Genomic DNA, 27983 nt, shown 5'->3' with positions numbered 1-27983 from the left:
AAAAAAAAACCCAAGCAAACTCAAGCTGACTCCAGAACTAGACCGTGTCTAGGTTATATTCCCAGATCCCCTACTCCCAGTTGGGTGCCCTTAGGCAAGTTACTTAGCTTAGAGCCTCAGTTTCTCCATCCATCAAAAGGGGTGGTAGGAGTAGCTTACTTCCCAGGTCAGTGGTGAGGGCTGATCTATGGAAAGCACTCAGAAGGACCCCAGCACGCAAGAAGCCTTCCACTATGTTGGCGAGTATGGGAGGCGGAGACAGAAAGATGACGGGCAGGGCCTCCTTTCCTCAGGGTGGACAGGGAAACCTCTCTGAGGAGGGAGCATGTGAGCAGAGAATTGAAGGGTATGGAGGAGAAGGGAGGGAGAGCGTTCCGGGAGGAGGAGGAGTACTCCAGAGAGACTAGCGCGGAAGTTTCTTTGGAGCTCAAGTGTGCACGCACTGAAGCCAGGAGGGGCGCGTCGGTGGGGTGGCCGGGCGGGGGGCAGCATATCCGCTGGGGTCGCGGGATTCCCCAGAAGACAGACCCTTGTGGATTGCAACAGCCGCTACTCTAGTGAACACCTGTTACGTGCAGGGCACTGGGTGTGTTAACTCATTGCACCCTCAGAATAGCCCTACCTGATAGGTACTATTATCCTGGCCGTTTCACGGGTAAGGAGCCTGAGGCACCGAGAAAGGGGTTCGAGGGGGGCCTGGCTGGCTCAGTCGGTGGAGTGGCCGGCTCTTGATCTTGGGGTCGTGAGTTTGAGCCTCACGTTGGGCGTAGAGATTACTTTATTATTTTTTAAAAAATGTTTAAATATTTATTTTTGAGAGAGAGAGAGACAGAGCACGAGCAGGGGAGCGGCAGAGAGCGCGGGGGAGACACAGAACCGGAAGCAGGCTCCAGGCTCTGAGCTGTCCGCACAGAGCTCCGTGCGGGGCTCGAACCCACGAACCGTGAGATCGTGACCTGAGCCGAAGTCGGGCTCTCAACCGACTGAGCCACCCAGGTGCCCCGAGATTCCTTTAAAGTAAAAAAAAGGGGGCTTTTGAAGGCAGGTAGTCAGCTTCCAGGGTCCGCGCCATGGGACGGGTTCCTTTTGTTCAGGCCGGCCCCACCGCATGGGTAGGGAAAATGAGGCCAGGAAAGGAGGTTCCAGCTCCCCGGAGCCCAGTAACGAATGAGGGGCAGAGCACGGGTTTCAGCTGGGTTTCCTCGTCCACACGGAGGCTGCTCCTTCTCCCCAGGGCGTGCTGACGTCATCGGTTTCCTGGTTGGGATGGGACAGTCTGCCCATAGCCTTACCTGAGCTCGGCTTCCTCATCCTGGGAGAGCGACAGGCCTCCCCTCTGGGTTTGCGTGAGATGGAATGAGTTCAGATCGCTGCACAGGGTCAGGGCTCCCTGGGTGAAGCCAGTGGGATGATTATTCACCGGCCTTCTGGGCAGGACCGCCCACTCACCTCATCTCTACCCCTGGGGGTTCTGAGTCACAGGGACTTTGGTGAGCAGGACCGATGGCTTGGAATGGCGCAAGTTGCAGCAAGCGAGGGGAACGAAGGGCCCTTGGGAACGTAAAGTGAGATTTCCCGCCCTTGGGCCTTTGCACCGGCTGTTCCTTCTGCACAACCGCCCTTTCTGGTCATGCCTCTTCCTCAGTTTTAGTTTTTCCCTATTCTTAGTGCTGCAAGCAATTTAATTTGCAGTGGTTAGCCCAGGGCACCGAACAGGACTGCTTGCTCCAAGAGCCTGGGGAGGCACCTGTGCTGGCAGGTGGCGGGGTCTCCCGCAGGGCAGGGCAGACTCCCCCCCTTCCCCCCAGGCTTCGCACGGCACCACCGGGATCACCCACGTGGCTCCCTATGTTTTCGCTGTTTCCTCACCTGGGAAATGGGGATAATAGGAGAAGCGACCTTGCGAGGTGGTTGATTTAAGGAGCTCGAGTCTGGAAAACGAGGGGACACAAATACGTTCCATACATAATAAGAGCTCAAAACCGTTTGCTCTTGTTGCCACTGAGTGCCAGCTTCGTGCCAAACACTTTACAAAAATTCTGTTATTCACTGGTTTATTACCTCTGCTTCTCAGTCCCGCCCGGGATGATGACTTCCCCGAAGGGTCAGGGTTGGGATTTGCCCCCTCCTGGTCTTCCCTCCCAGCAGGCACCACGGGCAATTTCTAATTCGTGGAGAGATGATGGCACATGTGTCAGTAGATATGGGTATCGACTTTATCTTGGTAAGTGACCATGAGTTTCCCAAGGCGGGAGGGGGGGGGGAGGATGGCCGCAGTGTTTGTCAAATTTACTTGACTTTGACCGCAGAACCACTCCCAGGCGTTTCTGAATCCAGCCTCTGGAGGCACACCCTTTGGGAAACATGGGACCCCTGGCCCCCCGTGTTCTTCGATGAGACTTCATGCCTGGGACAGGCGTTAGCAGTGGTGTCCTGAGAGTTCAGACTCCCATCTCTGAGGCGGCCTTGACCTCTGTCCTTTGGTGCCCACCCAGGGGCTGCCCTGCAGCTTGAGGGAAGGTGCCAGAGCTGGCAGTCTCTTTGGGGACACTGAGGTACAAGAGGGGAAGCGCTTGCCCGCTTGGGCAGGAGGCGGTCAGAGAGGGACGCTGGTGGGAACCAGGAGGGAGTGCTCCCAGGCGGTGCTCCGGCACCGAGGGCCTCGGTGGCCCCACTCTAGACCCGGGAGGGCTCTGGGGCTGGGGGGCGGGGTTCTGTCGGCCCGCGAGCCCTCGCCCCACGCTTCACGGCCATGGCCACGGAGCACACAGGGATTGGGACTGGGCGCGCGGCGTCCGGACGGACAGAGCGGGTGCGCGGTGGAGGCTGGGTGGGACCGTGGCGCCGTGGGAGCCCCGGGACAGTATCCGCCGTGTGCGGGCGGGACGCGGGCCCGCGTGGCCGCGGTGCGGGCTGCGAGCCAGGGGCGGCCGGTGCGGCGCGCCGCGGGGAAGGTGTGTCGCGGCGTGGGCGGGGGGTGGGGGGGGGGTGGTGAGCGTGCGACGCCCGCCCCCGCCCCGCCCGGAGGCCGGGCAGGTGTGGGCGGGCCGCCCGGACCCCGCCGAGCCGGGGCCGGGAGCGCCGGCGGGAAACAGGAAGCGGGGGGGAGGCGCGCGGCCGGAGGGCCGGGAGGCAGGGCGTGCGGGCGGACGTGCGGGTGGCTGGCGGGCCGGACGCTCGGGCCCGGGCCGGGGCGGCGATGTGGGGGGGCCCGGGCAGCCCCGGCGGCCGCGGGGACGGGGGCGGGGCCCGGGGCGCCGCGGACGCCGCCCCCCTGCGCCGGCGGAGCCGCCGCCCGAGCGCGGAGCCGGGAGCCCGAGGCGGCTGCGGCGTGCGGGGTGAGTCCCGGGGGCGCGGGGCGGGCGGGCCGGGCGCCGGCGACGCCCCCGAGGCGGGGATCGGCCGGCGCACCCCGGCCCGTGGGCGACCCTGCTGATCGGCCCCCTCGCGCCTCCGGCCCGCAGACCCCGAGGACGCGGCCATGCCGGGCGGGGCCGAGGCTGGCGAGGCGGAGGACGAGGCCGGGGCCGGCTCGGGGTCCGAGGCGGAGGAGGACGCTCTGTGGGAGCGGATCGAGGGCGTCCGGCACCGGCTGACCCGCGCCCTCAACCCGGCCAAGCTGACGCCGTATCTGCGCCAGTGCCGGGTCATCGACGAGCAGGACGAGGAGGAGGTGCTGAGCACCTACCGCTTCCCGTGCCGCGTCAACCGCACCGGTGAGCCGCGGGGGGCGCGTGGGGTCGGGCCTCTCCCCCGGGGCTGACTGTCCTCCGAGCGCGGCGCACGGAGCCTTGGAGCCGGAGGCCAGGGGTTCTGGTGCCTCCCCCCACCCCCATCCCGCCTCCGCCTGAACCACCATCACGACCCAGCGGATCTTGGTGCCCAGACGGGCATCTGGGTTTTGTCTGCCTTGCAGTTGCCTCCCGCTTCCTGGGCCCACTCTGGAGCAGGGAACTTGGATTGTGGTTGTCAGCCGCAGTCTCGATCTGGGACCTAGTGGATGGACGCGGCATCTTTCTTGTGCCCTTTGATCTCTTGGGTTCTCTCTGCCCTCTCCTGCCCCTGTGCCACGCATTCCTTGGAGAGTTATTTCGCCCTAAGTGCTCAAGACCCGTCACAGCTTTGTGAGGGAGCCCTCTCCCGCAGGGTTGTGTCCTTGAACCAGAGCTGGCAAAGGGATGAGGGTCTAATGGTGGCATTTCAGGCCTTGGCCGGTGGGAGAAATACAGTGTATTACTTTGCGTTTGGGGAGGGAGGGGACTCCTCTGTGCCATTGAAAAGGCAGGGAGTGTTCGCTGGCCCTGTATCTGTGTGTGTGTGTGTGTGGGGGGGTGGGGTGGGGGTAGGCCGGGGGTTGGGAAGCTGTTGCAGCACAGGTACCCTGGCGGGAGGGTCCTGGCTTTCCTGCCTGTGGCAGACAGGCTCTCCCCACCGATGTGTCGAGACAGGCCCCTGTGTGTGTCACTGACTCAAAAATCTGGGGAAATAAAAAGTCTGGGGAACGTGGGCCCTGGAGCATTGGGGAGGGAAAGGGGAGGAAGTGGCTAGGCACTGGGGAAAGTCCTGACCTTGACCCCTGGGTATCCCCTGCCACTCCCCAGGGCGCCTGATGGACATCTTGCGCTGCCGCGGCAAGAGGGGATATGAGGCCTTTCTGGAAGCCTTGGAGTTCTACTACCCCGAGCACTTCACGCTGCTCACGGGCCGGGAACCTGCCCAGCGCTGCTCCATGATCCTCGGTGAGTTGAGTCCACAACAGGTGCTGGTGCCTCGGACACCAGTACAGAGTTTCCTTACTCCATCCCTGTCGGGAGGCACTCTCATTATTCCTGTTGAACAGATGGGGAAACTGAGGCATGGGGCGACCTGAAGCAGTTTGCCCAAGTTGGGATTCAAATCCGTTTAGTCTGAACTCAAAGCCTGAATACTTTTATTTTTTATTTTTTTGAGAGAGACAGGGTGCGAGTGGGGAAGGGTCAGAGAGAGAGGGAGAGAGAGGGAGAGAGAGGGAATCCCAAGCAGGCTCTGTGCAGTCAGTGCACGGAGCCTGACACGGGACTTGAGCTCCTGAAACCATCAGATTGTGACCTGAGCCGAAGTTGGATGCTTGACTGACTGAGCCACCCGGGTGCCCCCGGGAGCGTCTTTTCTGTGTGCACGTTTGTGCAAACGGGTGTCTCAGGAGGAGAGGATCTGGGAAGGAAAATTTCTCAGAGACTCCTATGTATTTTAAGTGTTAAATCAATGTTCATCCCGCCACCAGTGTATGAGTGCACGTTTTGCTCTAGTGTCACGAATCCTGGGGAATCATGTAAAAACACTCTGGCCAATTCTGATCTGTCAGAAATAATACCTTATTATTTTAAACTTGTACTTCATTGAGACATGTAGTTCACAGCTTACTAGTTAGTAAACCTTGGGCAGATGACTTGACCTTTCTGTGCTTTGGTGTTTTTGTCTTTATTTTATTTTATTATTTTTTTTAATGTTTATTTATTTTTGAGACAGAGAAAGAGAGAGCATGAGCAGGGGAGGGTCAGAGAGAGGGAGACGCAGAATCGGAAACAGGCTCCAGGCTCCGAGCGGTCAGCACAGAGCCCGACGCGGGGCTCGAACTCACGGAGTGTGAGATCGTGACCTGAGCCGAAGTCGGATGCTTAACCGACTGAGCCACCCAGGCGCCCCAGTGTTTTTGTCTTTAAAGTGGATGTAATAGCAGTACCTACCTCATGATGTTGTCATGCGGTTAACTAAATTAATTTCTTTAGCACAAAGAATGAAGCTAAATGTTAGTAGCTGTTACTGTCACCATTATGATTATTATTGCTGCTGAGTTGGAGCTTATTTTCCTTTGTTTATGAACCGATTTTGTTTTGGAACTCGCCTATTAATAGTTGTCCCTCATGTATTTGTTTGCTTTTTCTTATTGATTTGTAGGAGCTCTTTATATATCGTGGCTCCCAGTTCTCTGTTATATTTGTTATACTTTCTCCCGTTCTGCTGTCTGTCTTTTAACTTCTTTGTTACATCTTTCACTGTTCAGATCTTCAACAGACTTTTGTACGGACTTGTCCAATTTCTCTTTCCTAGGGTCTAGATTCTGTACCTTCTTCAGGAAGGCCTTCTCCACTCCAAAATTAGCAAACTACATGCCTGAATTTCCACCTAGTGCTTTTGTGGTTTGGGTTTTTCTGTGCAGGCTGCCATCCCGCTGGATTTTTATCTGCTCGCCCTGACTTTTCTCTCCCCCGTCCCTGGCAGATGAGGAGGGGCCCGAGGGCCTGACCCAGTTCCTGATGACGGAGGTGCGACGGCTGCGGGAGGCTCGCAAGAGCCAGCTGCAGCGGGAACAGCAACTGCAAGCTCGGGGTCGGATGCTGGAGGAGGAGCGGGCAGGACTGGAGCAGCGGTTGCGGGAGCAACAGCAGGCACAGGAGCGCTGCCAGCGACTGCGGGAGGACTGGGAGGCGGGCAGCCTGGAGCTGCTGCGGCTCAAGGACGAGAACTACATGATCGCCATGCGCCTGGCACAGCTCAGCGAGGAGAAGAACTCAGCCGTGCTGCGCAGCCGTGACTTGCAGCTGGCGGTAGGCCCTGGGGAGGTGGGCAGGGTAGAGGGGGGAAGGGGCAACCTTTGCAAAACAGTGACGGCACTGCGGTACCCAGCGTGTGTCCCCGAGCCACCGTGTGCCAGCCGTCGGACAACGGGGCAGGTCCCTCCACCGTCCTGTGCCTCCGTTTTCTCATCTGCGTCATGGGGATGTCGGTAGCGAGCGCTTCTTTCATTGGGTCATGGTGGTGGCTGTCAACCAGGGGTGATTTTGCTCTCCCCTGGAAACGTCTGGCTGCGTCCGGAAACGTTTTTGGTTGTCGCGACGAGGAGTGTGTTAGTGGAGCCCCGGGACGCTGCTAACCAGGACGGCCCCCACACCCGAGAATTATCTAGCCCCAGATATCAAGTGCCGAGGTGAAGAAGCCTTGGTTAATGACGGTTCCGTGAGTTGAAGACCCAGGGTTCTAGACACATTGAGTGCCTGGTGCTGTTGGTGTTCCAACCCGTGTCGTCATCAGTCGCTGATGGCATATGAAGCGCTGCTCTGCGCCACGCAGTTTACACGCGTCGCGTCACGTGACCCCGCTGCGCGCGATTTCATTTTGAAACATACACACTGAGGCTTGGAGCGTGGAGGCCCTTGCTCAAGGTCACCAAACCCGGAAGCGGCACAGCCCGGCTTTGCACGGGTCCGCCTGGCACCGGGGCTGGCCTCCGGCCCCTAATGCTCTGCTTGCTGCCTGCTCCCGTCCAGGTGAGAGCTCACCAGTCCCCCCTGAGCGGCGGGTGAGGGGGCTGAGACACCAAGCCTCGCTTTCTTGCTTCCTTCCTGGGGCTTAGCGGAGGGGGTAAAGCCGGTGTTTTATTGCTTCAGGGAGTTGTCCAGAGGACTTCCTGAGTTCGTGCTCGTGGAGGCTTTAACAGGTGCCAACAGCACACGGTTCGCTCTCTCCCAACAGTCCTGTACGAGGTTCCCTGGGGTGGGTTCTGACTGTGTGATCTGAAGCCCCCCGATCTGTGAGCCTCAGCTGTCGTCGTGATGCTGCAGGTGGTGGGTACCCGGGGACGGAGGGTGGCAGGTGGGAGGTGCCGGTGCCTTATTGCACCAGAGCCCGTGGCCGTGCATGCTCGTGGGTGGACGTCTGGGGAAGAGAATCCTGATCGGAGGCATCGAGGCCACAGGTCGAAAGGCAGCCAGGCCCGCTTAAGGGTGCAGGTGGCCGATGGGAGGGTGTGAGGTGAGGTGGCTGGGAGGCGGTCGTCTGAGGGTCTGCTTGGTGTTTAGCACGAGATGGGCCAGCTGAGGCCTCTGACTGTCGGCAGATTGACGAAAGGCTGGCACTTGCAAGGCGCCCCCGGTTGCCTTATCCTGGCGCCTTATCCTGTCCTTATCCTGGCGTCACGGACGAGGATGCCCTAGGAGTGGTTCGGCACCTCCAGTCTCCGGGCTCAGTCCTCAGCGTTGGCCCTGTACCAACTCCCTTACTTTTTCAGTTAACTCTCTTGGGACAGGGTGGGGGGCACGCTGCTCTTGTCCCCGTTTCTGGATGAGGAAACTGAGGCACGGAGAGGCTGGCTGGAGCATTTCCCAGGATCCGAGGAGTGAAGAGGGTGGCCTAGGCTCCCCCCACGCTTCACTGCGTCTGCTTCCTCTGACATGGATGTGGGGTTTGCTGTGAGGTTTTCCTAGAAGAAAGTTCTGCTTCTCAGAGAGGAAAGTGTGACGGCCACCGGTCCAGCAGCGTCAGGAGGGGCGTGGCCTGTGTCACCGTTGGGTTGGGTCCCCTGAAGTGGCAGACGTGTGCCTGCGACTGGGGCGGGGGGGGGGGACGTCCTGTGTGTGCACAGCTGTCTGGGATCCCCTGGGGTGCGGTAGAGGGTTGGAGAAGAGGTTCAGTCCGTGTTATCTGCACGTTGGCTGGCCCCCTGGGGGGGGGCAGGTAATCTGCTACTTGCCAGATAGGGACTGCTTTTCCCTAGTTTAGGGGCCAGAGGGTCAGGGCTGAATTCGATGAACAGATAAGATTTTCTTTAGACGTAGCTACCGTACATTTGCCTGAACTTTCTGGAGCTTTTCTGCCCCAGAATTAACAGAGGTGTTGCAGGTGGAAACGAACAGAACAGCTGAAGGTGCCTGTCTTGGCCGCTTGGGTCGCCTCCCCCTCCCTCCCCCCTCCCGGGGCAGGTGTGTGGCGGCCGGGATTTAATACTGTGTTTTATAAGGTGCAAATTTAATGAGCTGTTATTTCTGAACAACATCAACTTAAGGACCGAACACTGTAATTTTGTGCTAAGTGAGTTTGTACACCGGGATTAAATGTATCCCTGCTTCCTGGTGCTCGGGGAGGGGGTGGGGGGGGGGAGACTCCCCAGGGCCCCGTCCTCTGAGCTCATCAGGGGCGCCTGCTGGCCGCGGGTCAGGCTGGAGGCCGCGGTGTGTGGCCGCAGTTCGCTGGAGAGGGTGTGACCACACTTGGCCCTTGGAACTGGCTGTCTTTCTCTGGCGGTTCACAAAGCGTGTTTTGTGAGGGGAAAGGAATGTGAGAGTCATGAATTTCTTTCTGAGTTCTTTGTGGAGGAGGAGTACAGCTGCTTGACCCGGCATCCAGACCCTCATGGGGTGGGTGGGTGTGTGTGTGTGTGTCTGTGGGGGGGGGGGGGCGTGGCATTGCCTGGCGCTGGGGGGGGGGGGGGGCGCGGGGGCGGGGCTGCAAGCCATTTTCCAAGCGAGGCCGGGGCACTCCCGGGGCACCAGACGTTGACACGCCTACGCGGGGGACCAGAGGTCATCGTGCCCTTACCCCAACAGTGACTTCCTTTTGCGGCTTGCCACCTGCTGCTGCTCTTGTCACCGTCCAGACGCCTCAGACCCCACGTGGAAAGGAGCTCTGGCCAAGTGCACCGATAATCCAGCAGGCTGCCCGTGCAGCCCTCTCTGCGGGGCCACCACTCGGCCGTCCGCCGCCCACCCCGGGCCGGCTTCTGGCTACACACACTAAACTGGTGGCAGGTTGGGGCTCCAGGATTTTACTTAAAGCTGTGAAGACAGCCACTGTCACACCCCTGGCAGCTCTGGAGGCAGCCTCTGGTGGTTTGAAGGCCTCTACCCACCTACGGTCTTGTTGAATTCTTTTTTTTTTAATGGTTTTTTTTTTTTTTTTGAACTTTTTAAAAATGTATTTACTTTTAAGAGAGAGAAAGAGAGAGAGAGAGAGCGCGCCAGCATGGGCAGAGCAGAGAGGGAGACACAGAATCTGAAGCAGGCTCCAGGTTCTGAGCTGTCAGCACAGAGCCTGACGCGGGGCTCGAACCCACAACGGTGAGATCGTGATCTGAGCCGAAGTTGGGCGCTTAACCTACTGAGCCACCCAGGCGTCCCATGAATGTTTTAAATTTACTTTGAGAGGGAGAGAAAGAGAGAGCGAAGAGCGTGCGTGTGCCACACACACACAGAGACACACGCGGGGCTGTGCCAGTGGGGCAGGGGCAGAGAGAGGGAGAGAGAATCCCGAGCAGGCTCCACGCTGTCAGCAGGGTCCGATGCGGGGCTCAAACTCAAGAACCGTGAGATCGTGACCTAAACTGAAATCAAGATCATGACTTAAACTGAGCCAGCCAGGTGCCTCCCCGCCCCCTGCCTGCCTCTCCCTCCCCCCCCCCCCCCCCCCCCCCGTCTTTGTGGAGTTTTACAGTGACTTTGGGAGGTAGGATGTGGAACAGGGGGATCAAAGGGGCCCATCTTACTGGTGAGGAGATTGAGGCACTGAGAGGGGCCACGACTTGCCCGGGTCATGCTGGGATAGAGGCAGCGCCGGGCCTGGACCCCGGCTCCCCCGATTGCTGGCGTGGCCCTCCTCCTCCGTCGTGCTGGCACTGGGCTGAATTGCCTGTGCTCTGTGTCCCAGCTGTGGGGCAGACGAGCCGGATGGAGGACACCCACCTGAAAGTCCTGGCAGCAGATTCCCCGGGGACAGCCCAGCCCAGCCCCAGCTGCTCAGGGAACCCCAGAGGCACCAGGAGTCAAGAGAGCAGAGCCTCTCCCCATGGCCTTGCCGGTGGCCCCTCCCTGGGCCTTGTCCCTCCTTGGGCTGACCCACGTCTTGGGCCCCAGGTGGATCAGCTCAAGCTCAAGGTGAGCCGGCTGGAGGAGGAGTGCACCCTATTACGGAGGGCCAGGGGGCCGCTCCCCGGGTCCGAGGACAAGGAGAAGGACAAGGAGCCAGACGGTGTGGACCTGGTCTCGGAGCTGCGCGCGGAGAACCAGCGACTGACGGCGTCGCTCCAGGAGCTCCAGGAGGGTCTGCCGCAGGTGTGAGGGGTGGCGAGGCGGAGTGGGGGGGGGTCAGACCGCCTGCCGCTCACCCATCCTCCTGAGACCTGGAGAGCGAGGATTCTAGAACCAGAGGCGGAACCCCGGCTAGCCTCTTGTCTCCAGCTCCGAGCGGAGGGCTCTCAGCGCTGGGCCCTCCCCGGGTGTTTGGTCTGGGGCCCGTGGGTGACCCCAGGAGGTCTCCGAACTCCCTGAAACGGTGCACCTGATTTTGCGTGTGAACGTTTTTCTGGGGAGAGGCCCCCAGCTTTCCTCAGATTTGTAGAGGAGCCTGTGACCCTGGAAAGATTCAGACCCCTGAGGTCTGGATGGCCCTGGGGCTGGCTTGGGTGGCCCCCGGCCAGTCAGCAGGCCTATTGCCTGGCCGGTGCTCCACACAGGAAGTGGGGGATGGGAGCCAGGACTCCCACAGGGTCGGGGTGCCCAGCTGGGGTGTGGCTCTGTGGGCTGGATCTCGGGCCCGTGGGCCACCTGCCTGGGCCAGGCTCAGCCCCCGTGAGGAACCAGTGTCAGAGGGGTGGGGCTAGGCTTTGGAAAAGGCACCCATCTGCTGCCCTGGGCGGTCTGGCCGGGGGGCCGGAGCGAGAGCGAGCGGGCCTGGTTCTTGTTTAGGAATAAGATCCGGGCCAACTTGGGCAGGCACGTCCTCATTCACTTCATTTCCACCCCAGATGTTCCCTCGAGGGTGCGGGGCTGTGGGCCACACCTCCTGCACAGACTGGGACAGGGAGGTCCAGAGAGGTCAAGGCCCGTGGCCACGGTGGCAGAGCTAGTGGGGCGGGCCTGAGGGGGCGGGGGCGAGGGCTGTGTGTCCCCCTCCCTCCTGCCACAGTCAAGGTGGGCCCTGGGCCGGAGGCTGAGGCGGCCTCTGAACTATGACCCTCAGGAGGCCAGCAGGCTGGGGGCCCCAGGCTCGGAGCGCATCCTCCTGGACATCCTGGAGCATGACTGGCGGGAGGCGCAGGACAGCAGGCAGGAGCTGTGTCAGAAGCTGCACGCCGTACAGGGGGAGCTGCAGTGGGCCGAGGAGCTGCGGGACAAGGTAGCGTCTGCCTCACGCCCTACCCTACCCCTGCCCGGTCCCTGCCGCGTTCCCGCTTCCTCCTTGCTCACAGACCGGCTCCTGGGGAGAGCAGGGGGGAGGGCGGGCATCACCTTCTCTGACATCTACTGTGCGCCAGGTGCCTACCGGGGTAAGAAAGGCGCACTCGTCTGTTCTCAAATACTGAGGTCGCTAGCGAACAGAACAAAGGCTTCGGCTCCTGCGGAGGCTAAATCCTAGCAGGGGAGACCAACAGCACTCTGCTTACACGAGTCTGTTACTTGACGTAGCAGAGGGTGATAAGTGCTGTGCATGAAGGAGAGCAACAGGGGGAGGGGGCAGATTGCAGTTTAAATGGGGAGGCCGAGGGGCGCCCCGGTGGCTCAGTCGGTTGAGCGTCCGACTTCGGCTCAGGTCACGATCTCACAGTTTGAGGGTTCGAGCCCCGCGTCAGGCTCTGTGCTGATGGCTCAGAGCCTGGAGCCTGCTTCGGATTCTCTCTCTCTCTCTCTCTCTCTGCTCCTCCCCGACTCACGCTCTATCTCAAAAATAAATAAACGTTAAAAAAAAAAAAAAGATAAATGGGGAGGCCGAGGTTGGCTGGGAAGGTACCATTGTTATGGTCGCCCCCGTTTTACAGGTTGGGCAACTGAGGCCCGGGGTGGTGAAGTCGGTCGGTGGCCCAGGCCACTCAGCCAAGGGAGGTGGGGCGCTTGTTATTGAGGCTCAGGCCTCTCTCCCTGGACCCGCCGGGCACCTGCTGGTGAGCTTGCCCGGGGGGGCCCCAGGCCTGTGGTCTGAGCCGGGCACGCCCCGCCCTGCCCCCTCCCGGCCCCGCAGTACTTGCAGGAGATGGAGGACCTGAGGCTGAAGCACCGCGCGCTGCAGAAGGACTGTGATCTGTACAAGCACCGCATGGCCACTGTCCTGGCCCAGCTGGAGGAGGTGGAGAAGGAGCGCGACCAGGTGAGGGCGGCCACCGCTGCTCCCACCCGGGAGACAGGGGGAGTGGGCGGGGCCAGAACCGTAGCCGGAGACTTCCGCCCGGCCCGGAGCGCTGATTGGTTTAGGAGGGGCGAGTGGGCCGAGGTACCGGAAGCACTCAGATAGGCCAACCTTCCCCCCCCCCCATCCCGCACCCCCCAACACACCTGCCTCACCCCAGCTCCTGGTCGAGGAGAGGGGGTCCCGGCACCCATCGCCTCCGGAGCCCTTGTTCCCTTCACGTCGAGGGCAAGGCCTACACAGGGCGGTGCTTGCTAATATTTGCCGGTGAAGGAAATTCACCGAAGTTGTGGCTCGCGGGCCCTGGGTGCCATGGCCTTCACCTCCTGAGGCCACAGGGTGAGCTATTTCCTCCAGGTCACCGGCCCTCCTTGTACGGGGCTCCCCGCGCGGGGGGGAAGGGCGGGAGGTGCTGCCCTTGCACCAAGTTCGAATCCTACTAGAGGAGTGGAAGTCTACGTGTTAGAATGGGCCTCGGGGGCCCCCTGCTGGGTCGGGGGAAGGTGCAGGTGACCCAGGTGGTCCGGAGGAGGGGGGGGGTGGGACCCAGGAATCTGCACCATCTCTGGCTCCCGCTCCTTTTGAGACATTGGGTGGCAGGTCCCGGTCATGGCCCAGCTCCCAGGGACCCTGGTCTTCCTGGTGGGGAAAAGCGCTTTGGGTGGAGTGGGCTGGGTTTGAACCCTGGTTCCCCCGGGAGCTGGGATGCTGTGAGTAAAGGCCGAGGCACACAGGACGTTTCCCAGAAGAGGCTTCCGTTGCTCTTGGGAAACAGTAAGAGCCTGGACCTGACTCTGGATCCCAGCTCTGTGCCCGCTGGCCGGGCTGTCTGTAAAATGAGGACAAAGAGAATCTCCACCATGGAAAGCTGGTGCAAAGATTGAGCGGGCGGCCTGATACTTAGCACAGGGCCCGGCGCCCAGGAAGCGCTTGATAAACGTTAGCGGCTGGTCTTGTGCCGCCCCTGTCCGAGAGGGCAGGACGGTTGGGTCAGGGCGGCCCCTGCACCCTCCCTCTCTGGCCGCTCTCCCCAGGCCATCCAGAGCCGTGACCGGATCCAGCTGCAGTACTCACAGAGCCTCATCGAGAAGGACCAGTACCGCAAGCAGGTGCGGGGCCTGGAGGCCGAGCGCGACGAGCTGCTGACCTCGCTCACCAGCCTGGAGGGTGCCAAGGCCCTGCTGGAGGCGCAGCTGCAGCGGGTCCAGGGGGGCTCCTGCCTCAAGGTGAGCAGGGGGCAGGAGCACGAGAGTTCCGGTGGGAATGCTGGGATCCTGGCAGGAGCTCTTGGCCGGGGCTGGGAACAAGCAGGACCTGGTGGGAGACCTCAGTCTGGGGGGTGGGACCCCCTGGGATCCCTCAGCTGGGCTTGGGAAGATGCAGGTTCCAGGAGGCAATGTGTGGGTCCTGGCTGGAGCCCTCGCCCTGGGTCAAGAGCATGCCGGTCTTGGAGGGAGCTCTCGGGCAGGACAGAGAATATACAGGCCTGGTGGAAATTTCAACTGGGGTGGGTGTGGGTCGGTGCGTCAGGGGACAGGAAAGGGTCTCCGGGTTTCTGGGGTTGCTCCTGGGGCACTAGGAATAGTTTGAAGTTAAAAAAAAAAAAGAAAAGAAAAGAAAAGAAAAAAGAAGGGTTTCAAGTTTGTTTTTGGATATTCTTGGAGAAGCCCGGCTGCATGAGGCCCGAAGGCCGCTCAGAGACCAGCTAGTTCAATTCCCTCGCTGTATAGTCAGAGAGTGTCAGGGGCTTGCCCAAGTTCATACAGCCAGCCAGCACCCCTTGTCAACCAGATAGGAGTCCTTGGACCTCTGTTAGGAGCTCTGCCTTTTCCTCTCTTGGGTTTGCTTGAAGATGATCCCTTGGCCAAGCATTTGATGCATGGAGCCTGGAGGAATAGAACAAAGGAAGCATGAATCTGTCATTTGTCACTTTTTAAGATCCTCAGTGGCTTTTTTGCTCTTAGGCAAAGACCAGACCCCTTATCAGGCCCTGGAGGCCTGAAGGCTGGGCCCTTTCCTACCTCTAGCCTTGTTCTCTGGGTCATAGTCTTTTAATTCCTGGACTGTGTCACAGTCCTGCCTCAGGGCCTTTGCACATACCATTCCAGCTGCCTAGACCATCCTCCCCAACTTTATCTGCTTAACACCTACTTATCGTTGAGTCCTCAGCTCAAACCACACTTTCTCTGGAGAGCGCTCTGATGCCCCCAGGCTGGGTGGGCCCTTGGGAGTGCCTTCCCCACACTAGGCACCTTCCTTCCCTGGTCTCTTGGCAGTTTGGGGTTATTTCCTTAATCTGCCTGTGTGTTTATGGTCGGTCTCTGCTGGGCTGTGAGCTCCATGAGAGCAGGGATCCAGCCGTCTCATTCTCTGCCGGGTCCCCGGTGCTGGCCCTTGCCCTGCACCGCTCACCTCCTCCCTCCCCCTTCTGTTGCCAGGCTTGTGCCTCTTCCCATTCCCTGTGCTCCAACCTGAGCAGTACCTGGAGCCTCAGCGAGTTCCCCCCGCTGCTGGGAGGCCCGGAAGCAGCTGGGGAAGCAGCCGTCATGGGGGGATCTGAGCCCCACACCTCGGTAAGACACCTGCCCTCCCTGAGCGTGTCGGGGGTGGGGTGCGGATGCTGACAGCATTCGTGTAATGTCATTACCGACCTGTGGGTGCTTTCCAGTTCGCCGACAGTCCCATTTCTCATGTGAGGACACCGAGGCCCATGAAGGCCAAGTCCCCTACTTAAGCTCGCCCAGAGCCAGCTCCGCGCTAGGCCTGGGTGCCAGGAGCCACGGGATCCCCACTGTACTCGTGCAGAGCCCACGCCTCCACCCCGGGCCCTACTTGTCATCTGGGGAACGGGCACAAAGTAGGTGCGTTGAGGTGGGGGAGGCGGATTGGAGGTGACCCAGGCCCTGTCGTGGCGTTGGCAGGAGGAGGCCACAGATAGCGAGAAGGAGATCAATCGGCTCTCCATCCTGCCCTTCCCCCCGAGCGCCGGTTCCATCCTCCGCCGGCAGCGTGAGGAGGACCCCGCACCCCCTAAGAGGTAAGCAGGATGGGGAGGCAGCAGTAGAGGCTCAGGGAGATGCTGTTGCCGTTTCTGAAAACAGCCACGTCCCAGAATCCCTAGCGCCAGCACCAGCATCGGAGCTAGGTGGGCACCTCCCCTTACCGCCTTTAAATGGCCGGGGCTCCGGGGACCTGGGTCCTCAGAGTCATGGCCATGACCCAGGTCGGGGGCGGGGGGGTGGGTGATGAAGTCACAGTCTGGTATGGGAGCAGACGTGGGAGCCACGAATGACAGAGGCAGAAAGAGGTGAGATGAGGGGTGAGAAGTCCAGGGAGGCTTCCAGGAGGGGGTGGCGTTCAGGGACAGGTCAGGGCATTCTAGAGGGAGGGGCGTGGGGCAGAGGTCGGACCGTTAGCTTCTCGCCCTGTGAGTTTAGGGGAGCTGGTTGGCCCAAGTGCCCAGTGCCTGGGACCCCTGCCTTGGCTGTAGCCTACCTGTGCTTGGGGGCGGCAGGACCTCTTGGTGGCCAGGCGGCAGGAGAGGAGGGACGGGGGCAGAATGCCCCCTGTGCCTCAGCTCCTGCCTCCCCTGCCCTCCTCCCCCCAGGTCCTTCAGCAGTATGTCGGACATCACAGGTAACGGCCCTCGGGGACTCCGTGGGGAGGGCTCATTGCCGGGGTGGCTTTTTAGCCCACCTGAGGTCTGTGCTGCCTGCTCTGCCCTTGCCTGCGCCCCCCTTCCTGAGGCCCCCTCACCCTGTGCCCTGACCGGGCGGGGCGGCTGTGCCCCGGAGGCCCCTGGGGAGTTGGGCCACGCCGCTCACCCGTTGCCCCGGCCTGCTCCCCTCTCCTGGGCCTGGCTTCACTGTACCGGCTCCTCAGTCCCGGCCCTCCCTCCAACCCCTCCCAGGGAACCGAAGGGTCACCTTGGCCCTGGCCCAGCCCCGAGCCCAGTGGGTGCAGTGTGTTCCTGGGGTGTCAAACCTGCCAAGGTCCTGGGAAGGCCCTGGGCTCGAGCACCTCACCCCCTTCTCACGGGCCCCGGCTTGCCCTGGTTGCTTGGTCTGGAGCCCCGGAACCTCCTTCTTTCTCCCCACCCAGGGAGTGTGACGCTCAAGCCCTGGTCTCCTGGTCTCTCCTCGTCCTCGTCCTCTGATAGCGTGTGGCCTTTTGGGAAGTCGGATGGCCTCCTGGCCAGAGGCTGTGGCCTGGATCTCCTCAACAGGTACTGCGGCTGCCTGGGGTGGTAGAGCTGGGCCAGGCAGGGCTGGGTGGGGGTGGTGTCAGACCCCTGGAGCAGGGTGAGGGGGTGGGAGGGATCAGTAGCTCAGCTTTAGCCTCAGGCAACCGTAGAATATTCGGGCTTGTAGACACCTGGGATTCAAATCCTGTCACTGCTGCTTATCGTCTGGGTGACGGGCTGGTCACTTCCCCTCTCGGCGCCTCCGTATTTCCTCACCTGCTGAAGGTGGTCAGTGATCTCTTCTGCGTGGGGGTGTTTGGGGGTTCAGGACTCGTGTCAGTAAAGCACCCTGCTTTGCCAGCTGTTAAGTAGGTGCTCAGTAAATGGTAGTCGTTACTCGTACCCCCCTCTGCTTGCCGTCCTCCCGGCGCTGAGCCCCCAGCAGGACCGAGCCTCCCGGCAAGGCTTCGCGCTGTGGGTGGGGTGGGAGCCCCGCCGCCGCCGCCGCCGGGCTGGCCACAAGCCCGTGACAGGAGTCGTGAAGCAGACGGGCCCAGCATGCGTTGCGGTTCTGTCAGTGTTGGTTGTCGAGTGACCTCCCCGGTCGGGCTCGCGGATGGGTCCCAGGAGGGCGGGCGATAGATGAGTCGAGAATGTGCACTTCGAACTCCAGGTAGGGAGGGCAGCTGGGTGAGTGGGGAAGAGCAGAGGGCAGAGGCTGTCCAGGGATGGCCCGGAGCTTGGCGGTGACTGGAGCCGGAGGGGGAGGGGGCCGGGGCGGGCTTCATGAGTCAGGCTGGCCGTGTGAGTCAGGGGAGTGTGGACTTCGGCTTGTGCCCGCTGGGAAACATAGCAAGATGTGGCTGTTACTAAACGCGAGGCCGGCCGCTGGCTGCCTCACAGCGTTCTCTCTGTCCTGGGAGGCGGGTGTTATGATTACATCCCTGTTTTATAGAGGAGAAAGCTGACGCTCAGAGAGGCTGAGCGACTTGCCTGAGGTCACACAGCTGGAAAGTGCCAGGGCTAAGACCCACAGTGACCTCAGCAGGTTTGCGTTTGGGGAAGGGGCCTGGGGAGCACTGAATGTCAACAGCCGCAACGCGGGGGTGCTGGATACAGAGGGCAGATCACCTGAGAAATGGGGGCAGAGCAGGACCAGGGGCCCGAAGCAGCTTGACCAGGCCCAGGTCCAGGCCCCTGCCCCCACTCTAGCCCTCCGGCAGCGGGGCCAGCACGACATTGTTTCTCCCGGTGCAGGACGTGCTTCTAGGGGAAGGGGTGGAGGCGCCTCCCTTCCTGCCTGCCTTGGCCCTTCCTCCAGCTCGGTTCAGCCTGCAGCAGGGGTCCTGGCTGCTGTCCAGGGGGCACCGGAGCAGGAGGTTCTGGCCCCGTCCCTGCCCCCCCCCCCCCATGTGATCATGGGGCCACCTCTGCAGTTCCTGGGGAGGAGGGAGCTGAAGGGAGGACACACACTGGGGCGGGGGCAGGGACGGGGGACTGAGACAGCAAGATGTGGACAGATGCGGGGGTGGGGGGGGGGTAGGGAGAGCCTGGCTGGTGCGTGGGGTGGTGACTGCGTGCGTCCTGGGGCAGTGTCCCCGCACAGAGCACAGTGGGAAAGAACAAGACACTGGAGCCCTGTCACTTGCTACCGAGGGGCTTGGGGCAAGTCACTAAATTCCCCAGGGCCTCGGTTTCCTGCTCTGTAAAATGGGGTTGTCACGGGCTCCCGGTGTCCCCCTTAGGGTGTTTTGAACAGTGCCCGGCTCAGAGTGAGCGGTAGTGTTAGCCCTTTGCTGTTTTTATCGCTGCTGTTGCTCAGGTTCCCCGAGTAGCCCGGCAAGGCTGGTGTTTTTAGCCTCATGATACAGATGACCAGAAGGAGGCCCAGGGAGAGTCGGGAATTTGTCCCAAGGCCACTGGGCGGTGGAGTTGGGGATTCCGATGGACCTTCCTTCTGGTTAAGCTGCTTTCAGCTCCCGGTCATGGTGCGACCTCACCGTGCGCTGGGCCTTTGCAGCCGTCCGGCCTCCCCTGCCCTTCTGGGCTCCTAGGGCCTTGGGGGCAGGGCAGGGGTTGCTGGGGCGGGCTGAGGGCTGGACGGACAGACGGACAGGTGGGAGAGATAGCGAGGAAGGGCCAGAGAATGCAAGTGGGGCGCTGAGGGGCGAGTGCTGGGTGAGGGTCACTAGGGGAGGGTCAGTGTGAGTCTCCCTGGCAGGGCCTGCCCCCCGGTCAGTCAGACTGTGTTGCTAGAGACCCAGGAGTCCAGAGATTGGACTGCCCCCCCTCCCCGGCCTTGTGTTCCTCTCTCTTCCCTCGTCCACTTGTCTGCTGAGGCCTGGTGCTGAGAGGGACCCGACTGGACCTGGGAGCTGCCAGGCGGACTCTCCCCCCTTCCCCAGGGGGATTCTGGAGGCCCAGAGAAGTCACTGGGTCCCTCAGGAAGGTGGGCAAGGGTGTCCTGAAGGAGGCGGTGCCTGAGCCAGGTTGGCAGGGAGAGCCTGAAAACTTGGGGTGAATGGCGGGGCTGGGGGTGGGGCTGGTGTGCCAAGGCAGGGGGTAGGGGGCAGGGGGCCGATCAGCTGGTACCAGGAAGGGCTGAGTGCAGCTGCCTCCTGGGGGAGCCCTGATGCTCGGTTGTCTGTGGCTTTGAAACAGGTGGGGGAACTGCCGGCCACGGAGAGGTGACTTTTCTGAGTCACCCTGGTAACAGTAGCTGGGTAACCTCTCTCGGGCACCTAGTTAACGTGGCACCGTTCTAAGAGCGTCCCACGCTTAATTCCCTGAGTCGTACGTACGATGAGGGAGGCGGAGGCCGATGGGGCTCTTGAGGACCACAGGCTAAGCAGCCAGGCCGTCTGGCCCCGGAGTCCCTGCAAGTGCCACTTTTCTCAGAGTCCCCTGACCGTACCCCACCTGACAGAAACTCAGGACACGTGCCTGGAACAAAAGGGTCACGGGACGATAGTTGGGTTTACTCGAGGGGAGGCTGGTGTGCGTTTTCTATTCTGTTCCGATAAAACACTGCGTTGGCCGTGACCTTGTGAATTTCACAACCCTCTTAGGGGCCAGGCCTGCAGTTGGAGGTTTCCTGGAGGCCTCTGGTCTCCACCTCCCCTGCATCATCTTTATGTTGGTCGGACCCTCACACCCACGGTGGGAGACAGTGTCCTCATCGTCCTGGCTTTATGGATGTGGTGACAGAATCAAGCGGCCAGCTCGCTCGTCCACATCTAGGGCACAGTTAAGGCTGGGGTCTGGAGTGGGACTGTGTTTCTCCAGCCAGGGGGCAGCATCGCCAGACCCAGCTTCGGGCCTCCCATCTCTGCCCTGGCCCATCAACTCAGCCCGGACATTCCCAGGGCCGGGGGAGCCTACGAAGGTAGACTGGCACCCGTGTCCGGTCACAGCCCCGTGGGCGTGGCTGTTTTGACTGAGAGGGTGGAAGCCGAGAAGGGCTCCTGGGGCCAAAGATTCCCCCCCCCCACATGCGCGCAGATGGTGTTAAAGTCCTTATAGCCTTGCCCACCCTGGGCGGACAGCAGGGGGCAGTGTGGCTGCGTGGGCAGCAGTTGCCAGGGTGGGTGGGGAGGCGGGCGATGGTGGGGGACGCTTGGGCCTCTCCCCTGCGGACTCTGGCCTCCCCTCTTCCCTAATCCTCCGGCCAGGGGGGCTCACAGAAGGGAATTTCAGGCGGCTGTGTCTGCGCCGGCCGCAGGGCCTCACAGGTTCTGATCCAGGGACAGGAAGAACCCCGCCACGATGGGGATCTGGGTGACTCTTTGTCTTAACTGTCAGTGGTTTCCACTGCCCACAAGAGGAAGGCCAGACGCCTTCCTTGTGTGCCCTCCACAGGCTGGCTCCAGCTTGCCTTTTCTGGGAGCTGTTTCCCATGATGTTCAATTAGCTAATTAGGGCAAAGCGCTTAGCATGGTCTCTGGCACACGGGGAGCACTCGGTAAGCATTTGCTGCCGCTGTTATCACTGTTGTTATTAAATCCTTCCGCACATCCTGTATTCTGTCCTCCACACCTCTGCCCCTGCCAGCCCTTCAGCCTGGAGCACCACCTTCCTCTCTGTCTATTCCTGAAGCGCCTCTATTCGTCACCGCCGGGTAGCCCCGCTGCCTCTTCCTCTGGGAAGCCGCTCCCCTCGGTGCTCCCACGGCCGCCTGTAGCCATCTCTGGTCTGTGTTGTGTCCTAACGGTGACCTCCCCCGCTAAACTGTGAGCATAACGAGCTTTTACTTGTCGTCTGCCATGTGCCGGACGCTGTGTTTGGGGCTGGGGACCCAGAGCTGAGCACGATGGTGGGCTGGTCCTGAGGGTGTTCTTTCTGGGCAAGCGCAGAGGGTGTGATCCTGCAGGAAGCTTCGCCTCAACCTCGTGCGGGGGTCGGGGAGGGAGAGGTTGCTTTGGAACTGAGCTTTGAAGGATGAGCAGAATCTGCCAGGCAGAAGAGAGGGGGAAGGGCATTCCGGGCAGCAGGCACAGCGGGTGCAATGGCCCTGGGGTGAGTTGGGGGAGGGTTGGTGAGAGTCGTGGCTCGGTTGGGGAATTGCTGTGGTTCTCCTGGGAATGTCGCACTGAGTCGAAATATTGACTGAACTCTAATTCCTGGTTCCCTTCTCTCTTCCCAGGTCTCTGGCCATCCGAGTGTCTTGCCGGAGCCCCCCGGGGGGGCCTGAGCCCCAGGACAAGGGCCCAGACGGCCTGTCATTCCTTGGGGACAGCTGGTCTGGGGCCGTGGTGCGGAGGGTGCTCTCCGGGCCAGGGTCTGCCAGGGGGGAGCCGAGAGAGGTGAGACCCCCTCCCTCTGAGTTGGGGGAGGAGCCAGTGCATTAGCTGGGGCTGGATGCCCTCTGATTGGTGGATCTAGGTCACTGGGCGGAGTTTCTGGGGGTTGCCCCAAAGCAGAGGCAGGCTCAGAGATGTCACCCAGGTTGGCCTGCCTCAGCCAGCAGTAAATTAAATCTGACTGGGCAGGGGCTGGACGGATCCCCACCCTTAAGCATGGAAAAGAACAGACACCCTGGGTGAGGACGACGCCTGTTGATGGGGGAAGGATCTGATTGGCTAGGTGCCCTGTGAGGTGGGGTATCTGAATTACCGGGATATGTCACCACCACCCCAGTCTCCCTTCAGCCCCAGGGCTGCGGTGGCCTGGGAAGCTCACTTCCTTCCTTCCCTGCCTGCCTGGGTTTCTTTCCCAGCCAAGGGCAGAGGCTGCTGGCCTGGACGGGGCAGGCCTGGAAGGTGAGGCCCAGCAGAGAACCTTGCTCTGGAGCCAGGCGTCCACACTCCCCTTCCTGATGGACTTCAAGGGTAAGTCTGGCCGAGGGCCGAGGGACTGGGGACTCCCGGGTCCCAGAAGGTCAGAGCTGAGAGCCCACAAGAGGGCTTGTCCAGCCCGTGATGCAGGTGGGACAACTGAGGCCTGGCTGCAGCCTGGCTGTCAGCAGTGCCCTTCCCTCGCCCACTGTTCGCCCTTGCGGGCTGTCCTTTGTCTCCTCCTTAAGGAGCTTATCATGACAGGAGTCCAGAGACCCGGGTTCAAGGCCTGGTTCTGTTCCTAGTGGGCTTGGTAGCCTCGGGCAGGTCCCTGTCCTCTCTGGGCCTCAGACTCTCACTTTAAGAGGGGGGAGGTAGGGTTCTGGCAGCTCAGGCCTTGAAAGGGGCGTGATGGAGCCCGAGGCCGATCCCTGACTTACTTAATCCTCCTTTTGCCCTCCCTCCTGCCCCGGCCCTGCCCATGTCCAGCCTGTCAGTCCTTCCACGAGGCCCTAGATGCCTGGACAAAGGGGCTGAGCACTGAGCCCTTCTATATTCGAGCCAACCTCACCCTGCCCGAGCGTGCAGACCCTCATGCCCTCTGTGTGAAAGCCCAGGAGATCCTGCGGCTGGTGGACCCGGCATACAAGCGGCGGCAGGAGTGGTTCTGCACACGGGTCGACCCCCTTACGCTGCGGGACCTGGACCGGGGCACTGTGCCCAATTACCAGAGGTGACGCAGAACCGGGAGTCTGGGGGCGGGTCCCGCAGGGAGCCGGGACCAGGATAGGAGGCTTTTCCCCTCCCCCTGCAGTCCCTCACTATCATCCGGGACAGGATAAGGGGGATGGAGGAGAGGAGGTGAGGGGCTCCCTTTCTCCCTACAAATGTACCATGTGACCCCACCCCACCCCCATCCCTACCCCGCAGAGCCCAGCAGCTCCTAGAAGTTCAGGAGAAAGGGCTGCTCTCCAGCCGGCACCGAGGGCCCCGAAGTAACGTAAGCAATGCTGGGCGGGCTGGCAAGGGTCTGGGGAGAGGGCCTGCCAAGGGTGGGGTCCAAAGGGGGGGAGGCCAGGTTCCGTTGTCTGACAGCCCTGGGGGAGGAGAGGAGGGAGGCTCCCACCTTGCTCCTTCACCCGGACACGGTTGATCATCTCCTACATGCCCAGCAGACAGGACAACGGCAGGGCTCACTGTCCAGGGTAGTTGAGAGGATTAAACGAGGCAGCTCAGGAGCAGGCCTGGCCACGGCCAGCACTTGACAGAATGGCAATCACACCCCCTTTTCCAATCCCTGGGTAGGGGCTGGGCCGGGTGAGCCTCCCCCGGCCGCCCTACACACGGGCAAAGTGAGGCTCAGAGAAGTGAAATCACTCAGAAGGCCAGAGGGGCTGAGAACTCTGGAGCCAGACTGCCTGGGGTGGAATCCCAGCTCTGCCATGAGCCAGCCAGCCCACCGCGCCACCTTGGACAAGCACCTGACCCTCCCTTGAGGCTCTGTTTCCTCATCTGTAAAACTGGGGAAGTTACGTTGCCTGCCTCGTGGGTAGAAGGCTTCAGTGAGTTCGTGACATCTGGGGCTCAGTGTCTGTCACGTTCCCTGCTGGCCGCTGGTGTCATCGGTGCTGTCATTTGTCGGTGCCGTTTTTTTTTTTCGTACCCAGGGTCACGTTGCTAATTCATTGGAAGAGGTTCCAAAGGTTGCCTCTCAGGCGACATTAGGTCGCTCTGGTCTCTGGGCCTCAGTTCCCCGTCTGTAGACCTGAGGCCCCTCTAGCTCTAACTGGCTCCCACAGGCTTGCTTCCCTGGGCCCATAGGGATGGTTACCCTCAGCTGCCTGGGGAGAGGGGGGCTGTGCTGGGCCGGGTGGGGGCAGAAGGCCTGGTGGGGAGGGGACCTCTCGGGCTGACCCAGGGGGCAGCCGGGCCCCCTCTGCCGGGGTGGGGGGGGTCCCATTCATCTCTTCCCCGCTGAGGGTGGGATGGAGGCTGGGCCCTCAGGTGCTCCTCTCTCCGTGCCCCCCTCTCCCCCGCCAGCTGAAGAAGCGAGCCCTGGACCAACTCCGGCTGGTGAAGCCCAAGCACGTGGGAGGTTCTGCCGGAGATTGTCCAGAGCAGCTGCTGATGGAACCCTGCTCAGGTGAGCACACAGCTGCAGAGGCGCGTCCCGTGCTGGTGTCTGGGAGGGTGCACGTCTGGCTGTCCTTTGGCCCTGGTGGTCCATTCTGCCTGCAAGAGCCCGTTGAAGGGCTTCCGGTGGGGAGCAGGGCAGGGTGTCCGGGGCCTGAGACATGGGCTCCCCCTGGTGGGAGACGGGCCACTGGGGTTGAGGGAGCCAGTTGGGGGGAGGCACCGGTGTGCGAAGGTGACCGTGGGGGTGTAGGATCCCGGGGCTCACGCGGGCCCGGGTCTGTTCTTGTCTGGCGGAGCAGTTGTAGTGGTGTTTCTCACGTGTGTGTGCCGGCCGGTGCCAGCAAGATCCCCGAGCGGGTGTCTGAGAGGCAGTAGGGGGGAGGCCTTGGGTCAGATCGGGGAGAGGGGTTGGCGGAGCCCGGAGGAGGGAGTCGGCAGTTCCGAGGGGCAAGAAGATGGTGGTGAGGGAAGACTTCCCGGAAGGGAAGTTGCCTGAGGTGGGGTTTTCGGGGATGAAGAGGAGTTTGTTCCCGGCACAAGGCGCAGCTGTGCAAAGGCACAGAGGTATGGCTGTGTGTGACGCGCGTGCAGAACACCGGGTACAGCAAGTGCGAGCCGGACGCCAGGTCTGTCACAGAGTGTGCTTGGTCCAGGGGACACAGTGGTCCCTCCCCTTGGAGCATATGGCCCCGGGGGTGGGGGTCAGGGGGAGGCAGCTGCCCGCCAGTCAGATCATCGTACCCGTAAACATAATTTTGAAGCGTGACACGTGTAATAGAGGAGAGCTGGGTGCCTTGGAGCGCACGCCAGAGGCCCTGCACGTCTGGGGACCAGGGAAGGTGCAACCTGGGCTCTGAGGGGAGCGTGGGGTCTAACTGGGCCAAGAGCTGCCGGGCTGGGGCTCTGGCCTCCCCGAGTCACGCAGAGGCCCTGTGCTTGGAGGCAGTCGGTCCGTGTGCTGGGGCACGTGACTCGCTGCCCCTCTAGGCTCTGGCAGGGCTGGGTCACCCACGTGGGGGATGTGCCCTCTTTCCTGAGGGTCGCGGGAGGTCACTGGCACGTTGAAAGCAGGGGACTTACGGGATCTGACTGTAGGTTTAAAGCCTCTGTCTGGCTGTTGAGAGGAGAAGGACCTGGAATTGGGGCTGGGCAAAGGTGAGGCGGGCGGGGGATTGGGGGCAAAGCTCCTGCAGGGGGCTGCTGTGTGTGTGTGTGTGTGTGTGTACATGCGTGCATGTGCACAAAGGAACAGCAGCAGGTCTTAGGGGAAAAAAAAGGGGGGGACTTGAGAAGAGCGGATGGGGTTTTGAGGCTCGAGGGGCTGGCCACCCTAGGACGGAGGAGCTGGGGCCCTGCCTGCACCCTCACCTACTCTGCCCCCCGCCCTGCCGTAGAGCCAGAGCGGAGCCTCAAACCCTACAGCCTGGTGCGGCCGCTGCTGGTGTCCGCCCTGCGGCCTGTGGTGCTCTTGCCTGAGTGCCTGGCGCCCCGGCTCATCCGCAACCTGCTAGACCTGCCCAGCTCCCGGCTGGACTTCCAAGTGTGCCCGGCGGGTGAGCCTGGGTGCCCGGGGAGGGGAGGGCCGGGCGGCACCCACGGGCGGCCGGGCCCACGGGGCCCTTCACCCCTGCCTCTCGCCGCTCTGCAGAAAGCCTCTCTGGGGAGGAACAGTGCTCGTCCTCAGCACCGGGAGCCCCCAAGGCCCAGCCCGCCGCCCCTGGGCTGGGCAGCAGGATCCGCACCATCCAGGGGTCTGTCGGGAAGGTAGGTGCTGGGGCGGCGGGGAGCTGCCCTTCTGGGGTAGAGAGCCGGTCTGAGTGTGGGCTCTCTCGCAGAGCCGCCGGGCGAGTCCCGTCCCTTCCACGGGCCTGTCTCCTCCCCTGCGGGTGGGGGGGCCGGGGCGGTGGAACGCGGGTCCCCTTTGAGGCGTTGGGCTGGCACACCTCACCTGTCCGTCCCATCCCAGACTCGCTGCTACCTTGGGGGCCGGCTGGGGGCTGTCAGACATGGGAGCGCCGGTGGGGTCCGCTCCATCCCGTCGATGGCGAGGCTGAGGTCCAGAGCGGGCACGTGACTTGTGTCCCCAGGTCTCCCACCTTCCCCCGGGGTACTTTCCTCGTTGCCAGGGCCCTTCTGGTGGGGGACACGGGACCCTGTAGGGGGCTGTGCCTGGAGGGCCTAGTGGGGGCAGGGAGGTCAGCGTCTCTGGGCTGAGAGTGAAATGTCGCCTCCGTGTCCTGAAAAGAAGCACTGCCTGTTGGAGCTGGGCGCACGGGGCGTGCGGGAGCTGGTCCAGCACGAGATCTACCCCATTGTCATCCACGTGGAGGTGACGGAGAAGAACATCCGGGACGTCAGGTGAGGGAGGGTGAGGCCAGCGTTTCCTCCTCCTTGAGGAGGTCCCTGTCTCTCCGCCTCCGTCCGCTGCGGTGTCTGTCCCCTCCTCTGACCGCCGCCTGTCCCCTCTGCCGGCAGGGGTCTGCTGGGCCGGCCGGGCACCCGGGACTCGGAGCTGCTTCGGCAGTGCCGCAGCTCGGAGCAGGCGCTCTGGGAGCTGCCCTGCTCCTGGGTGCGGGTGCCGGCCCACGCGTGGGGCCACTCCGAGGAGCTAGCCAAGGTGGTGCGCGGCCGCATCCTGCAGGAGCAGGCCCGCCTCGTGTGGGTGGAGCAGGGCAGCGGCAGCATCGGCGGGAGCAGCGAGGCCTGAGGGGCCCCTCCAGACGCCTGCTGACTCCTGGCCCGCTTCAGAAGCCGTCGGCAGCGGGGACCCCGGTGTCCGCGGTGGAGCTGGGGCCCCGGCCCATCGCGAGCCCTCCTAGACCCTTGGACCCTCCCACAGTGGATCTGTGGGAGCCCTCAAGGCGGAGCCCCCCCCCCCCCCCCACTCGCTGCTCTGGGCCTCCCGAGTGCCTGCGATTCCACTCGCGGGCCCCACGCGCGGGCCCGCGTCCTCAGCCTATCGCTCACCCGGAGCTTCCGAGCTCTCCTTCGCACAGGTTTACGCGCCCAGGTTCTCAAAGGCAGGCACCTGAGGACTCCTGGGTTCTCAGCCAGTTCTGCTCAAGGAGCCCCGAGCTCGTCCCGCGTGCCCCCGCCCGCCGCCGGCCCCCCCGCCCCTCTCGCCTTTCTGCTGTGTACTTCCACGTGTGGGCGCCGCGGCGTCCCCGGCCCTCCGTGCCCCTCGCGTCTTCCCGTCACACGTGTGTCTGTGGTTCTCTCCCGTGTAAATGCCCCACCCCACCCCGTGACACTTGGGCACCGACACTCCTGTGTTCCTGGGGAGCACACCGAGGACCGTGTTCTCACAGCGCCAGCTCCCTGCGGTGACTCACCTCTCAGAGGCACGGGTGGGGAGAAGGGCCGCTGCTCCGTCACCAGAATGTATGGCTCGTTGAGTTCTGAGCGGGCCTTTTTCACTCAGAAGCTGCACATGATGTAACATTAAACGGTTTGTCATAGAA

General features: G+C 62.1%; 1 protein-coding gene across 4 annotated transcripts; it reads left to right on the top strand.

The window, feature by feature from the left end:
• Window positions 1-10: 10 nt before the first annotated feature.
• Window positions 11-27983, top strand: CARD10 (caspase recruitment domain family member 10). 4 transcript variants are annotated; one of them, XM_060656407.3, is made up of 22 exons: window positions 2794-3338; window positions 3465-3716; window positions 4602-4739; window positions 6262-6587; window positions 10665-10862; window positions 11770-11925; window positions 12766-12891; window positions 13965-14156; window positions 15369-15503; window positions 15852-15967; window positions 16538-16566; window positions 17032-17155; window positions 21756-21915; window positions 22329-22440; window positions 22876-23119; window positions 23317-23386; window positions 24427-24529; window positions 25917-26075; window positions 26171-26286; window positions 26489-26577; window positions 26768-26880; window positions 26998-27111. In XM_060656407.3, the coding sequence occupies exons 1-21, from the start codon at window positions 3200-3202 to the stop codon at window positions 26853-26855; spliced, it is 3072 nt and encodes a 1023-aa protein (XP_060512390.2). In that variant the 5' UTR covers window positions 2794-3199; the 3' UTR covers window positions 26856-26880; window positions 26998-27111. The 4 variants fall into 4 exon arrangements, with proteins under 4 accessions (XP_060512391.2, XP_060512390.2, XP_060512392.2 ...); XM_060656408.3 differs by lacking the exons at window positions 2794-3338; window positions 26489-26577 and adding an exon at window positions 11-2555 and having other exon boundaries at window positions 26998-27983; XM_060656409.3 differs by lacking the exon at window positions 26998-27111 and having other exon boundaries at window positions 26489-26629; window positions 26768-26863.

Source organism: Panthera onca, chromosome B4, assembly GCF_046562875.1.
Source record: "Panthera onca isolate mPanOnc1 chromosome B4, mPanOnc1 haplotype 2, whole genome shotgun sequence".
Lineage (NCBI taxonomy): Eukaryota > Metazoa > Chordata > Mammalia > Carnivora > Felidae > Panthera > Panthera onca.
Note: the sequence above shows the minus strand (reverse complement) of the source record. Positions and strands in the feature narration are given on the sequence as shown.

Bases quoted from the DNA above. Each gene is read 5' to 3' on its own strand.
- CARD10 (XM_060656406.3), top strand. From the start codon at position 3,200: ATGTGGGGGGGCCCGGGCAGCCCCGGCGGCCGCGGGGACGGGGGCGGG. The intron at 3,339-3,464 runs GTGAGTCCCGGG...TCCGGCCCGCAG, and splicing joins AGGCGGCTGCGGCGTGCGGG to ACCCCGAGGACGCGGCCATG. The intron at 21,916-22,328 runs GTGAGACCCCCT...TTTCTTTCCCAG, and splicing joins CCAGGGGGGAGCCGAGAGAG to CCAAGGGCAGAGGCTGCTGG.